Source organism: Rhinolophus sinicus, chromosome 14, assembly GCF_057876585.1.
Source record: "Rhinolophus sinicus isolate RSI-liver-muscle chromosome 14, RSI-T2T, whole genome shotgun sequence".
In the NCBI taxonomy this organism is placed as follows: Eukaryota; Metazoa; Chordata; class Mammalia; order Chiroptera; family Rhinolophidae; genus Rhinolophus; species Rhinolophus sinicus.
In genome coordinates this window covers 167129378-167145785 of record NC_142514.1, presented here as the reverse complement: position 1 = coordinate 167145785, position 16408 = coordinate 167129378, and the positions used below count along the sequence as shown (strand labels likewise).

Here is a 16408-nt window from a genome sequence, read left to right as displayed (position 1 = left end):
AAGAGGGGTCAAGACTACTTCTGTAACACTTGCCTGCAGCTCAAGGCCTGGCACATGGAGGTACCCCATTATCTATCCACTGACAAAAAGGCCGGTAAGGACTGTTCTCTCTCTCTCTCTCTCTCTCTCTCTCTCTCTCTCTCTCTCTCTCTCTCTCTCTCTCTCTCTCTCTCTCTCTCAGACACACACACACACACACACACACTTCTGCAGAAGAAACAGGACAAAGCTGTCACTGTTAGCTTCTGGTGAGGTGCCAAACCTCACGACCAGCTTTCCAAATTCTTTTGAAGCGTTATCATCAGAATACAGCAAGCGAGATAAAGAAACTGCATCTCGATTGCCAAAATACCCAATTAACTACCCTGGCATTGGTGGCTCCTTCAGAAGGGCTTAACTTCCCAGCATTCCTTAGGAGGAGAGGCAGTGGACAGGCACCAGTAGTCTTTCTTACTCAAAGGAAAACCTGAGTATTAAAAGAGGGAAATTATGCCAGCCTTCATATACAACTGCTCTGTTCCCTGGGTTCTTCATCTAGAAATGGGGCTCATTTTCTGTGCAAGGAACTCCCTCTCACATGGTTTTTATGAGAACTAACTGGGAGAACACTAGTAAAGTGCTTGGAATGGTGCCTGACATTTAGTTAGTACTTAGTGGTGGTGACCCTTACAAACACCTTGCCTGCTCTCCTTCCAAAGGTCTGATCTCCTCACCATCACCTGAGCTCTTCATAAACTCTGTGACTGGAGCAATGAGAATTAGGGTCCATGTGAGAGGTAGTCAGTGTATTGGCTATCTGTTACTGACTGTGTAACAAATTACCCCCAAACTCAGAGACTCAGAAAGACCACACATTTATTACTGCACAGTTTCTATGGATCGGAAATCCAGGAGTGGCTTAGCTCTCACTCAAAGCCTCTGACAAGGCTGCATACAATCAAGGTGACTGCTGGGGCCTCGGACAGCTCAAGGCTGGCCCAGGAGGAGCCCCTTCCAAGCTCACCCACGTGGCTTTGGGCGGGCCTCAGTTTGTGGCTATCTTGGTCAGAGCCCTCCCCAGGTCCTGCCCCAGGGGTCTACCCACGGGGCAGCTTAAAACATGGCAGCTGGCTTCCATCTGCATGAGAGAGAAACAGTAAGCGAAACAGATGCCAGAGTCTTTTGTAATCTAATCTTGGGAACTGACATCCCATCACTGTTGATGCCATTTCCTTTGTTAAAAGCAAGTCACAATTTGTCCATCTATGTTCACAGCAGCATTATTCACAACGGCCAAAAGGTGGAAGCAACGCAAGTGTTCATCAACAGATGAATGGCTACACAAAATGCGGTACACTTATACGATGGACTGTTCTTCAGCCTTAATTAACAAGGAAGGAAATTCTGACACGTGCTACAACCTGGATGAAACTTGAAGGCAATATGCTAAGTGAAGAAATAAGCCAGTCAGAAAAAGACAAAGACTGTGTGATTCCACTCATACGAGGCACCTAGAGAAGTCAAATTCAGAGACAGAAAGTAGAATAGTGGTTGCCAGGACTGGGGGGAGGGGGAAATTGTTTAATGGGTACAGAGGTTCCGTTTTGCAAGATGTTTAATGGGTATAGAGGTTCAGTTTTACAAGACGAAGAATTCTAGAGACGGGGGTACAACAATGTGAAAGTAACACTACTGAACTGTACACTTAAAAAATGGTTGAGATCGTCAGTTTTATGTTACGTGTATTTTGCCACCATTTCCGAACACAAGCAAGTCACAAAATCCAAATCACATTATACCAGGGTAGGAACGCCAGGAGTTGGGGATCATGAAAGGCTGCCTGCCACATTCAGTCCCTTCTCCAAAGCTGGAAAGAATCTGTTTGATTAGGCTTGAAGTCAACACATTTGAGGCCAGCTGAGTGCCGGCCACACCCACCACGTGCACGGCAGCCCCGCTGCCCCTCAGATGTGTTCTCCCAAGGAGAGTTCCTACGCAACAGAAAATCCACACGCAAGCCTGCTCCAAAGCCACTGCTTTCGGAATTATCTGGTAAGCAGGTTGTGTTTCTAATCAGTGAAGGCCCCCCTAAAACTCCATTCCACCGCAGTGTTCTTTGGTCTCTAATACATCCCAGATGGAATAGAAAGGCCTGGTAACGATTCCACTTCCATGGTCCCATTTCCACGCCCAGTGCCTGACAGAGGCTGTTGTTGGCTGAAAAGGCCAAGGATACGGACTGGAGCTAAATCGGGATGATCAAAGGGAAGCGAGGCTCACACAAAGCTGGTGTCTCTAACATGGAGACACCCCTTTTCCATACTCTCATCAAATTAGAAGAAAAGTATTTCAAACACCATATTCCTATCTTGGGGTCAGTTTTCTCCACGCCATCAAAAAAATAAATAAATAAAAATAAAAAACATTACAGAATATATTTTCTTTTCCCACATCACTTGATACATTTTCTAAGACTGGAAGCCCAGCCGAAGCAGACAGGATATATTTTGACTAAATGAGCTCATGCATGGGGCAGCCGGTTGGCTCAGTTGGTTAGAGCACGGTGCTCATAACACGACGGTCACTGGTTCGATTCCCACCTGGGCCAGTGAGCTGCACCCTCCACAACTGGATTGAAAACAGCTTGACTTGGAGCTGATGGGTCCTGGAGAAACACACTGCTCCCCAATAAAATTTATTTTTAAAAAATGCAGAAAAATGTCCTCAATCCCCCCATCTATCCTAATGTTTCCTTGACTTTGTGACTGCTGTCCCCCCATTTGGTGTCTAGAGCCACCGAAGACACATGCCATAGGAGGTATATTGGCATAACTTCTGTTTTATAAAAACTTGAGTGGGTGCAAAGGCTAGAAATGCCTTGTTGTTCCATCAGAAGTTGAGAAACTCCTAGGCAAATGACAAGATGAGAAACCTCTTTAAAGTTAGTGTATGACAGTGCTGTCAGACTGTAACGTGCATGTGACACACCTGGAAGGCTTGTGAAACCACACATTGCTCCCCAGTGGACTCAGCGGGTCTGGGGTGCAGCCTGAGCTCTGCATTTCCAAAGAGTCCCCATGCAATGCTGCTCTGAGGATCACACTTTGAGAACCACTGGTGAAATGAAAGATCAAGGAGAGGACTTTCCAGGCTCGGACACTCAGGCTAATTCTGCCCAGGACTCACCTCCCAGAGCTGTTCTCTGCACAAACTTAGGCAAAGTCTATGTGGATGCATATTTTGTCTTTCTTGTCTATGGACGTTGGGCATATAGATTTGGATTGATCATAGTCCTTAGTTTGTGACCCACTCTGACCAGTGGTCTACGCATAACCCATTTGTTCATTCATTCGTTGTGAATAAAATAATAAACACCAACCAAAATAAAAGCTAGGACCTCGAAAAGAACCTCCATCTAACTGCATGGAGCTTATGCTGTCTATCCTACCTCCCGATATACGAGTTAGCCAGTTAACCATCTGTCTCTTGCTTTTCTTTTTTACAGTTTTAGTGAGTCTATAAACTGCAGTACATTTATACAGTGGAATACTGAATAACAGTCAAGAAAATGAACTCTACCAACAAACAATAAGATGAATGAATCACAGCAATATAATATTAAGTGAAAACAGTAAAGATTGCATACAGATGATACCCGTTTATAACAGAAATATACTTTTTAGGATGCCTTAAAATGTACGTCTATTTTTAAATCATTTTTTCCTTACCACTGAAGAAAACACATGTTTACTGAAAAAGAGTCAATAAGTAAAGAAATGTACCTAGTTAGTTTTAACAGGAGAGGATATGATCCCACTGTGTCCTTCTCGGTTCCCTAAAAAGCTTATTTTTCCATCCCCACAACTGCATCCTTCAGCTTTCAGAAAACAGCTCTGAGACCGAGAGCCCTGCTATGAGTAGGTAATTCACACAAGAGGAAACAAAGTAGTAAACAAACACATTGGGGGAAATGTCAGCTTTGCTCATAATCTGAGAAATGCAAATTAAAGCATTTGGGGGAGCTATCATTCTATGACTACTAAATTAGCAAGTATGGGAAAAACAGGAGATGGTGAATGCCTGAGGTATTCCAATACTAGCAGCAGCATAAAATAAAAAAGTAATCCCACACAGCTGTACGGCGAGGTGTGGCCGTGAACCATTCAGATGTCCCCCTCTGCGGAATTTATCCTGAACAAGTAATTCAGTGGAAAGAAACTACCCTGATGGTCCCCAACAACGCAGTAATTCAGAACACCACAGTAGAGCACCATGACAGCATGTAATGCAGCTGGGGCCTATTTCAGTATCGAAGAAAAAGTGTACATATTATATTTAATAATGAGAAAAACAGAATGGTAGGTGTGTTATATAGTTAAAATCATGCGTACAAGGGCTGCAAAGTGCAAAAATAAATACAGCTGTTGTATTTGGTTGAGGGTAACTTCTTTTCAGAGTTACTGTGTGTGGTGTGATGTTGCAATTATTTTTTAGAGCTTGGGTGTTTCCTACCTTGAGAACTTTCACAGCTTTCCTCGTCGCTGTTGTCTTGACAGTTATTTTGCCCATCGCAAATGAAGCTCTTGTCAATGCAGAGACCATTCTTACAGTGGTAGCGGGCGGTGGAGCAAAGCAGAGGGTTTGCTGCTGTGAAGGGAAAACAGAGCACATCACCAGGTCGGCCAGCAAGTCCCCTTGGGAACCCCCAGAACCTTCTCTAGCCAGGAGTATATCCTGTTCAGGAAGCAGTGAGCTCATTTTCTAAGATGGCCAACTCCAAGTCTGTCCTGGAAGACCAGCCAGCCAATGACCTGGATGGGACAAGATGCATTCGGCCCTGTTCTAAAAGGTCCTTTGCCCAATTCATCATTCTGGTGCCTATGACATACCAACATGGCCAGAGGACAATGCCTTACCCCTCTAGGCAGGCCAGTAGCCTTTGAGGGGCCTGGGGCAAACCTGAATGTTCCAGGAGAGTTGGGAGTGGAGTGGTTGGGAGCATAAGAGACACAAAGAGAAAAGCAAAGCCAGAAGGAGTAGCTGAGTCAGGGATCCAGGAATCGCTGCCACCAAGAGGGTGATGGCATGATGTGGTCCAGGAGCTATGTTGGATCCTTCCAGCTCCCTAATGAATTCCTCATGCATCTTTGTGGCTCACCGAGCAAACTCAGGGGTCTCACTTTCTTCTTTGCTATCAAAGAAGCCCATGAACTCACTTGATCAGCCTGACTGTCTCCCCTGTGAGGCTCCCTGTTCCACTTACTTTCAGGGACCTCAAAAGAAATGACAGAAAGGGTCCACCCAAAGCCAAGGGTGGCAACTGGCCAGTGTGAGGTCACCATAAAAACCACTTAACAGCACCTAAGCAAATCTCCACAGAAAATCAGTATTTTTATAGCTCAGTTTACTTTGCTTCCCGGTTCCTTGCAATGCAATTCAAATAAGGCTCTTCCAGGGCTCTAGTTTTAATAAATGAAGTGGCAAAGGAGAAATTACTCCAGTCCCGTCTTTGCCAGTTATTAGCTGTATAAATCCTGGGCAAATTACTTTACCTCTCGAGCCTCGGTTTCTTGATCTGTGGACAGGACCAGTTGCACAATTTGCAGGGCCCAGTGCAAACTGGAAAATGTGGGGCCGACTGTACAAAAATTATTGAAAAATTCAGGAAGGCAAGTGCAGGGTGTAAAAGCAAGCATAGCATCCTTCTAAGCTAAGCACAGGCCCTGTACGGCTGTGCCGGTCACAGGCCCGTGAAGCTCATCCTGCTACTCACAGCATTCATTTGAGCATCAACTGAGCTGGCGTGTAAGAAAATGCACAGCGCAGAACCTGACACGTAGCACAAGCTCAGGGAATGTTAGATGTGTCACCCCTAGTTATGTCAGTCTCGGTCCCCCAGAGTGTGGCCCTCTCTGAAGTAGAGATACTGGGGACGATGAAGAGGGGTCATCCTGGAGCTTGGGTAATGAAGTGAGCTCACCCCTGAATTACAGATTGTGGAAAGAGCACCAGAGTGGGACATCGGGCCCAGCACAGAAGACGGCTATGGGGTCAGGATCAACCCAACAAGTCAGCTCCGTGCCTCTCACTGGTCCTCAGCTATACGATAGCAGCTGTCATGTATCTTCCCCATACACTCCACTGAGATATTGTTAAGATACACAGAGATCATGGCTGCAAAGACTGTACATTCCACGGGGCTCTGTAAACCCAAAGGACTGCAGAATTATTTTTTAACTATTCAACTCAGAAAGTCTGATTTGACTATAATGTTGTAAAGACTATGCAGGGTATCAGACGGGCACTGGACTTACCAGTGGGATCGCTTCATAAACTGTGCATGTACCTGACTGCTGTACTGTACAACTGAAGCTGAAGTAGAATAATACTGAATGTCAACTATAATTAAATATACATATACATATACATATACATATACATATACGTATACATATACATATACATATACATATATATATATATATACACACAGTCAGGGGGATGTAAAGTACAGCACAGGGAATATAGTCAGTGGTGTTGTAACAGCTATATACGGTGTCAGAGGGGTAGATGGGGGTATCACTTTGTGAGGGGTGTAAATGTCTATTATGTTGCTTTGTACACCTGAAACTAATTAAAAAAAAAAAAAAAGAAAAGAAAGAAAGTTTGATTTGAAAGATTTGAAAGGTCAGAGGACACAGAGGGACAGGGGAAGCCAGTTTTGAAGATGATGGACCAATGCAAAGTCAAACCAAAGTAATCTGGCCTGAACATGGAAGTTTTAATTATTTAAATCGCTGTGGGCCACAGCATGGTTCAACTTGATCAAGCTGAAACCAAGGTCTGACTTCAGCCAAAACCAAAATGGGGAAACCCAAAACCACAAATCACATTCAGTTTCTGTCCGAGGCAGCCTTCCAAACCTTTTGTATCCCACCACGGTGGCCTTCAGCTTCCCTGGGACCTTGTGGGTCATGTCTACACAGCCAAAGTGTCAGCAACAGTCAGCTCACTCAAACAGACAACTTCTAACTGCTCCAAGATGGGGTGTTTGTAAGCGGCTGTGAGCACCCCAGTGGGGAAGGCTGTGCAGGATCAACCTTGCTGACCCTGCTGGCAACTACTTCCTTTTTCTTCAAACTCAGACGATGCAACCCTTTCCAAGGAAAAGAAGTCATTTATGTGTGCACGTGTGTGTATGTGTATGTGTGTGTGTGTGTGCACGCACATACCTACTACCTATATGTCAGTATATATGTAAGTATATGTACATTACAGGTCACACGTATCTTCAAGATGAACTAAGCCTGCGGACTATATACCTTAAGACACAGCTGTGGTAAAGAACCCAAACTGAATGAAAAGCAAGTCACTGACAGGTTGTAATGCATATAACAGAAAGGACCAGTAGCCAAAATATATAAAGAACTCTCGTAACGCAAAAGGAAGAAAGACAAACAACTCAACAGGAAAATGGGCAAAGGTCATCATCAGGAATTCCCATAATGGCAAATGGTTAATAACAACTGCAAAAAACGTTGACCATTACTGGTAATGAAGCGCCACTTGAACCGCATCAGACTTGCCAAACGTAAGGTCTTAAAATACCAGATTGTTGGCAAGGATGTGGCGGGAAAGGAAGTCTCACAGACGACCAGTGGGAGTGCAAATTGGTAGATCCACCTTGGAGACCAATTTAGTCAAATTGGGTAAAGTTTAAGGTGCAGATGCCTTCCAGCCCAGTAATTTCACTTCCAGTTATATACTCTAGGGAGAATCCTGAACAAACAAACAAAAAAATGTGTATTTATTGAAGCACCGTTTTTGTAAAATTAAAAAAAAAAATTAGAAATGATGCAAATGTTCACAGTCAGGAGAATAGGTACAATGTGCTACATCGTTACAACAGGATTCTACAGTAGGGGTTGGCTAACTTCTTCTTTAAAGGGCCAGATAGTAAATATTTTAGGCTTTGGTAACCATTCAGTCTATATCTCTGTTTTAACGACTCAACTTTGCCTCTTTAGTGCAAAACAGCCAGAGAAAATTCATAAACAAAGGGCAAAGAACAAATAACGTTCTATATGTAAAATAGAACGTTATTTACAAGAACAGGTAGTAGGCCAAATTTGGTCCAGGGGTCATTGTTTACCAACAGCAGTGAAAAATCAATGGCCCAGAGTGAAATTTCACAAACATAACAGGGGAAAAAAGCAAATTATAGAAGACTATGGACAGTGTTGTACCACTTGTATGAAGTTACCGATGCAAAAGAATGCTGTTTGTTATTGGCAGCTACAAAAATATATAGTGAAATAATAACAACTTGCATCGAAAGAACCAATGTTAAGTTCAGGACAAAAGATACCTCTGGAGAGAAGAAGCACAGGATCCAGAGCAGTACACTGCAGACTTCTGACATTTGGGACATCCTACTATTTTAAAAATCTGAAGCAAGTTAAGCAACGTGGTAATACGATTTTTTAATTGAGATATCATTGACGTACAGCATTATATTAGTTTCAGGTGTACAACATAATGATTGCATATTTGTATATATTGCAAAATGATCATTTCCATAAGTCTAGTTAACACGTTGCATACAGCGGGGTTTAAACCCCTCGTGAAGATTCTAGTGATCCGTACGCAACGTGTTAACATCCCTCACCACACACAATTACCAAATTTATTTTGTGGTGAAAACTTTCAATAAAGATCTACTCAGCAACTTTCAAATATACAACACGGTATGATTAACTTTAGTTAACAGTTATAATATCGTTATAACATAATGGAACATAGTATTATTAACGATAGTTAATATAGTTACGATAATATAACAATAACTATAGGTAACAGGATTGTTAAAACAGGGTGTTGGGAATGCAGGGGTTTATTTAATTTTACATGTCTTTTTCAGTATGTTTGAAAGACCTCGCTAAAAAAATTTTAAGAGTCTAGTCTGGCAGAAAAGTTTCAGTGATCACTCACTTTCCTTTTCCTTTGTTCTTCCTCACAAAGTGCTCTGTGCCCCCCCCCCCCCACACACACACACAGTTTTTAGTGTCTTTCACACTTAGGTGCCAGTTGCTCAGAAGACACAGGTACCATGCTGGTAAACATCCACACCTGGATTCCTCCTCATCAAGGACTCCTCATATAACACTGTGTCCCCCCCTCCCCCCCACCCGCAGTGCAGGGCAGACAAAGGCAGAGGATGCAGGAGGAACACTCCCAACCCCAGCCTCCGAACCATCAAAACACAAGTGTACAGTGTCCAAGCCCTTCCAGCGCCCGGAGCTTCCTCAGGGACGGACCCTCAAGCCTCCCACCTCTTTCAGGATGTATTGATTCTGTTTATGTAAATTCCAACCAGGTTTGTGTTCCAGTTCCCAAGGACACAGCAAATTAGGAGGGCGAGGCCATGCTGCTTGCCACCTAACAGACAAACTGCCAGCAAGAAATAAAAGCTGACAACTATGGGAGGAAATAAGAAAAGCTATAAAAAAAATAGCCTTAAGAATTCCACAAGCAGAGCAGCCTAAGATAGTTTCCAAAGAAACCAGAAAGTTCTAAAAGCAGCCGAAGGCAACCATGTATTATATAACCCAGTCTAAAAATTACTGTTCCTAAGAATGGCCCTGCGTGGTTACCAACTAAGGCAAACACTGAGTAAACCAAGACACAACACATCTCCAGAGATATCTGTCCACGATGGTCCCCAAAGGCGTAAATGCTCAGTTACTAGGCAGACTCACTTAACCAGAGTGGCAAATCTCCCCCAAGGTCCCCAGACAGCTCAAGTTTCCCTACAGTTTTTCCAAGGACTCTGCAGCCATGTACAGGCTTAGCCAAATTTCAGGGCGAGTGTACGTGGGATTATGGTGGACCAATGCCATAGGCTCTGGGCAACCAGGGGTCAAGTGTTAGGGGTTCCTGTGGGCCCCTGGAGCCCCAGCCAGGATGCTGTGTTCCTAAACTGACCAGGAAACGCTTTGAAAGTTAGGATGTTATGTCTCCCTATCTTCCAGCAATACTGAACGTGCTCCAAATGTATGTTTTCTTTCTCCTTGCTAGGGTTTACCAGTCACTGAAAAATGTATTATTTTACTGGGTTAACTAGGGAAAGGAACATTGTATTTTACAGTATTTATGTCAACAAAGATGGAGAAAATTGTCTGCAACATGAACTTGAAAAACTCAGCTGTGGACTCCAAAGCTCCTCAGTTATCACCGCAACAAACACAGGCTCTGAGGATCTGTTTCCCAGCAAAGAAAACTTGTCTCTCTCTGCCAGAGGGAGGAAGAAATGAGTTAAGGTTAAGGTCAGTGGTTAATTAAACTGGCGGCATTGACTTCAACTACATCTGAAGGAAGGGACCAAGGGCCCACTGAGGCTGCCCAAAAGCAACGGACCGACTTCAAGGCAGGAAATGAAGCAATCTGTCTCCAGTAGGACATAGGGAATGTCGCCTTTAATCCATTTAAAGTCTGTGAAGTAGCCCTTCTTCCACCTCAGAGGGTTCTTGACAAAATACATCAATGAGAAAATCCTTATCACCAGCCCCCACATTTCCCATCTGCTCCCCATCCATGGTGGTTACTGCTCACTCCCTCAACCCGCATCCAAATCTCATGGAGATCTTGTCCCAGCTCCATTTCCCTAGAAACCAGGCAACTGGGGGAAACGGAGCTGTCCCAAGACTTCCTCTGTTCCAGGAAAAAGGATGCCTGGCCCCAAGTCTCTCTGCAAATAACCCATCCCATGAACAAGCACTGCTCCCTCTGTGGCCTGTAAAATGCTTGAAGCCCCCACCTTCAAAGGAGACGAGGCGGCCTGCCTATGGCCAGTCCCTAGTTCTTGCCTTCCTTTCGAAGTTCCCGCAACAAGCCCTCTCCCAGCAGCCCTAAGCCCACCGAGACAGAGTGTAACCCACAGGCAGCCACATTCTGGAGCTAGAATCTCTTCCGTGTTTGCTGGAGGGGAAGGGGCCGGCACTCTGGCAAGAGGCAGGAGGCAAAGATTCAATCCCGCTTGCCTTATCCCAGCCTCTAAGGACTGAGAGGATTTGAATTTTCAAAACCCTTCTAGAGGAAGCTCAGTGCCAGTGGCAGCACTCTGATTCGTTATTAATGGCAGTTTGTTTCCTTCTCCCTATAAAGGCTTCCTGGGCACGGCGACCTCCTGTCCAACACCCAAGCCTGCCTTGTATCAAATCCCACTGCTTCCAACCACCACCTTTCTGTGGCTGTGTCCCCAAACCTTTCCTCTAGCAATAAGCATCTTTATCCTGATACCTCATAGATATCTCTGCCTGAACACCCCCTCATCTCAAACTCTGCATGTCTGAAACTAATGTCCTTCCTCTCCCTCTTCCTCTCTGTCAAACCATAGGTTCCTGCTTCCTCTATTTTTTCTTACAATGTATTAATGGATGAAACTCAGTCCTGAAGCATTTCCATCATTCTGGTTCTGGAAGACTGTCTTCCCATGGGGTCATTAACACGTTCCTCTGGGCCTGGATTTCCTGTAAACAGTGTTATGAACTACATGTTATGGCCCCTGAAATTCACATGCTGAAGCCCGAACCCCTAATGGGCTGGTTGTAGGAGGTGGGGCCTTTGGGGGGTGATTAGGGTTAGATGAGGTCATGAGGATGGGTTCTCATGATGGGATCAGTGCCCATGAGGAGGAGCCAATGGATTTCCCTCTCTGTGTCTTCACACCAGGAAGGCCATGTGAGGTCACAAACAGCACGAGGGGCCACACCGAGAACCTGACCTTGCTGGAACCCTGGGTCTTGGACTTCCAGGACTGTGAGAAATAGGTTTCTGTGGTGAAGCCACCCATCATGTTATTCTGGTATAGCAGCCCAAACGGACTAAGACAGCTTTGGAGGCTCAGTCAGACTCAGGTTGGATGTTTTTGGCAGAGATACCTCGTAGAAGTGAAATGTGTTCCTGTTGGGTCATATCAGAAGGCACAAACAAATAACATCTGGTTGTCTCTTTTCTTGTGATGCTAAAACTGACTTATGGGAGGTCCCAATTCCAGGCCAGATGCAGTAATCACACCCCACCCTGACTCTCCCAGTGAGTGCAGCAAAAACGAAAAACCTGGACAGAATAGTTGTAGCGTTTATTTTTAGATTCTAAACAGTAAATTGGAGCAGGCCAATTGGGGAAGAAGACCAAAATTCGTTCTATTACTGAACAGTCCGTAAGTTTACTTTTCTTCCCCTTCTCAGAGTCCCAGGAAACTGGAAAGTATGAGACATTGTGGAGAGGGAGGAACTTGGGAAAGCAACTCCATAAAGTTATTTATGAACTCCCAGGCTGATCCCCACGCTGCTCCTGCACAGATCTGGTCTTAATCAGCACACCAAAGGCACTGAGGGCTGAACCACAGACCATGACCCAGGTCCCAGACTGACCACCAGGAGGTGTGCAGGCAGGGCAGATACGAATAGCACTGCGAAAATAGTTTGAAACTTACTGCAACCACAACCCACAGAGAGCTGTCAGGAATTGTGGCCTGACCCAATGGGCTCATTTGTCTACTAAAACAAAAAATATAAGCATTCTCTGTAGGATTTAAACAAAACCCAGAGTGTTACACATAGCGATCAAAATATTCAGAATATAACCCAAAATGACTTATAATATGAAAACTTAGGAAAATTTCAATTCTTATAGCAAAAGATAATCAACAGACACCAAAGTCAAGACAAGACAGGTGTTGAAATTACATAACGAAGACTTTAAAGGAACTATTATACAAATACTCTAACGAGTAATCACAAACACTCTTGAAACAAATGGAAAATAGAAATTCTCAGCAAAAAGCAGACGATATTAAGAACCAAAAGGAAATTTTAGAACTGAAAAAATATAGTAACCGAAATAATAAAGAACTGTAGTGTATGGGCTTCAAAGCAGATTGGAGATGACAGAGGAAAAAGTAAACTTGACAAAAGATAGAAATTATTGAATCTGAACAACAAAAAGAAAAAAGGACTGATTAAAAACAGAACAGAGCCTCAGGAACCTGTGGGACAATAATAAAAGATCTCTAGTTATCAGAAAAGGAGGAAGAGTGAGGTACCTATAAAACATCTGAAGAAACAGGTGAAAATGTACTAAGTACGGCAAAAGACAAAAACCTACAGATTCAAACAGAACCCTAAAGAGGATAAACTCAGAGAAATCGTCATATCCAAACACACTCTAATCTAACTGCTGAAAACTAAAGACGAAAAAAAAATCTTCAAAGCAGCCAGAGAAAAATGATGTATTCTCTATGGGAAACAATTTAAATGACTGCAAATTTCTCATTGGAAACCACAGAAGCCAGAGGAAGTGGCACAACATTTGAAAGAAAAGAACTGTCAACCCAGAATTCTATATGCAGTAAAAATATCCTTCGGGAATGAAGGTGAAATAAAGACATTCTCAGATGAAGGAAAACGAAGAGAATTTGTTGCCAGCAGACCTGTTTTAAAAGAATTGCTTAAAGGAAGTTCTTCAGACAGATGGGAAATGATACCAGAGGGAGACTTGGAAGGAACATCAGGAATGATGGAAGAGCAACCGAAATAGCAAGTATCTGGGTAAATATAGTAGGCTATTCTTCTCTGGAGTTCTTTAAAATATATTTGAAAACTTAAAGCAAAAATTAAAACATTGCCTTTTGGAGTTTATAATGTACGTAGATGTCCTAAGACAATTATAACATAAAGAGATCTATGGAGTGATAGGGTTTCTACATTCTACTAGAAGTGGTATAACATTGATTCAAAGCTGTCTGTGAAAAGACTGCTGGTTTCAGGAGTTTTCATCATGATCCATCCATTATAAAGCTCCCCATCAATTCTTCATCTAATGGTTTTAGCAGCCATTGATGGTCCATTTCTTAATTAAGCGTTACAAAACAGAGATCCTCTAATTCTCTCCTTCTTTATAGCTGGTAATCTTCAATAAGAAAGAACTTTCCTAACTCAGATATTTAATTACTCAGAAATACAATTCATATAGGAGCGGGAGGATACGGGCTGATTCTTTTCTTTTATATACCAGTTTTCAAAATAGTGAGAACCACTACTTTTAAATGGTACATATGCCAGAGGAAATGCTAGCTTAATCCCCACTGACTTAATTTAGAATGGATATAATTTACTCATACAATTAAAGACCAATATCCAAACATTTAAAACTTCCAGGGCTTTAATTAAGTACAGAGGATGACACAATCTTGTAGAATGTACCTACTATAATGTGTCACACTTGCTTTTTATAGCCATTGCATTACTCTCTAGCATATATGTGTGAATATACACATAACATTCTCCCCTTGGATTATAAGGTCCCCATGGCCAGTAGGAAGCAGAGATCAAGCTGACACACACTAAATAAAATATAAAAGAAGGATGTCCTTGGGCATCCTAAGCCAAAGGTGAAAGCCTAATAATTATGGTCTTCCCTTTCATCACTACATATTTTTAAGTCACTACATATTTTCAAAATCAATTACTCCGTGCCAGCCACTACACTAAACACTTTTCAGGTATTTTCTCATCTAACTCCCACAACCACCCCAGGAAGCAGGCTCTCAGCACTGTTTTTAGAGACAAGGAAATGACCGTGCAAAGAGATCACGTAGCAGACACATCTCATGCTTAATTAGGGTAAACACAAGTCTGAGGCCAGACGCTCCAGCTCCAGAGTCACGTTGCTCAGTCCGGCCCCAACCATGTTAGGGATACACAGCTTCTCTGCCACGGTGGGTTTCAGCCACTCTACCAACCATTTGACAATCTAGCAGCTATGCTGTATTTCTGCCACTTGAGACCCTGAAGATGAAATAAGGCAACAGGAGAAGGCAGATGGAAGAGTTATACACTCCCCGTGTCCCTGTTGGGAGGGTGTAGTAATGACTGTTCCCTGGAAAGACATAAATAACCCAGGAGACAGCCACCCTCCTCTTTAGGGGCTTAAAATAGCACCAACAAGATGAGGGGAAAAATCAATTTATCAAAACAATCACTGAAGGCATTAAGATTTCTATTTTGAAAAAAATTGATAATGTGAGAAAATGGTCACATTAAAGAAGACATCTGAATTCAGCACATTTGAGAAGAGAGAGAAAGAGAGAGAGAGATTTCAAAGGACTGGCACAGAGTCGCCCAAATATTAACAGTGTTTCATTCTGGGCGGTTCTGTTTCCCTCTTTCCTTTTCTACATTTTGTAAGTTCTTTATAAGAATAATCAGAAGAAAAAAAGTTATTAAAATATGTAGGCATGCAAAATAAATGTTTAAATGTGCCCAGAGCCGACGACAACTACAAAGGCGCCAGCGGTCTAAATATTTAAGGGGAAAGGAAGAAGAAACAGTGAGCAGTGTGCCCGAGAGCAGGCACAAAGCAACTCGCTGGGAGAGATGGGACAGTATGACAGGCAGGTCAGCTGCTGGGTGGGAAGTGATTTTGGACACAGAGATGCAGGCAAAGAAGGGACTGCCAAGCAGCAGTGATGCCCACCCCGAGACTGGTAAGAGGCACGAGTGGGACAGAGAGAACAAGAGGGTGTGTGTGTGTGTGTGTGTGTTGATACCACAGAATACTATACAGCAAGTAAAAAGAATCAGGGTGGTCCCAAGTCAAAATCTTTAGCTTTTCATACTGTTTGCATTGTTTTTTCCAAAATCCATTCTTATTGCACACACATAATTAATACATAAACACCTTTTTCTTTAAAGAATTCAAAGAAGGAAAGCAAGCACATAAACCTGGCTGCTCAGTGGCCGAGTCGATCAGATGCGGGTCTGCATGGGCCTAGCAGTGGCTGTGCTAGCTATGAGCTGTGTGACACGGGGGACGGTCCTGCACCTCTCCACACTTCAGACTCCTCATCTGTTCACAGAGATAACACACCTGCATTTGCAGCGCAACTGTCAGCCCCCGATCAATGGCAGCTGAGCATTTACACATTTGCACAAAACAGAAGTGGTAAAGGACAGACTCTGGGCAACACTAGAAAACGTCTGAGGCTTTGGGTGGAAGCCCAGGAAGACGAGTGTGGCCGGTATGGAGGCGGTGGGCTGACTGGGGTGAACGAAGGGTCGCGGTGTGTGAGCTCCCAGCACTTACTGCAGTTCTCTTCGTCACTGCCGTCGGGACAGTCCTCAAAGCCATTACACCGGAATCGGCCAATGATGCAGTGGATGCCGCTGGCACAGGGGAAGAACGTCGGGCCGCATTTTGATTTAGCTTTGGCTGCAGGAGGAGAAAGAGGACAAACAGCAAGACATCAGGAGGTTAAGGTTTCCGACCACTGCATACCCATCCCGCTAACTCTGAGTGTGCGAGTGGGTCCTCTGACATTTACCCTGAAGTCTCCAAACGCCTAACCGCCACCCCCTGCCTCCGCCAC

General features: G+C 43.7%; 1 protein-coding gene across 2 annotated transcripts in view; it reads right to left on the bottom strand.

Annotated features, from left to right (window-relative positions):
* Nucleotides 1-16408, bottom strand: part of LDLRAD3 (low density lipoprotein receptor class A domain containing 3) — a 217792-nt gene that overhangs the window by 97620 nt on the left and 103764 nt on the right. Inside the window, exons 3-4 of one of the 2 annotated variants that reach the window (XM_019738499.3) lie at nucleotides 16126-16251; nucleotides 4492-4626 (exon numbers count right to left, since the gene is read on the bottom strand). In XM_019738499.3, the coding sequence (XP_019594058.3) occupies nucleotides 4492-4626; nucleotides 16126-16251 (261 nt within the window). The remainder of the gene's footprint in view (nucleotides 1-4491; nucleotides 4627-16125; nucleotides 16252-16408) is intronic. The other variant, XM_074336214.2, reaches the window with a different exon arrangement.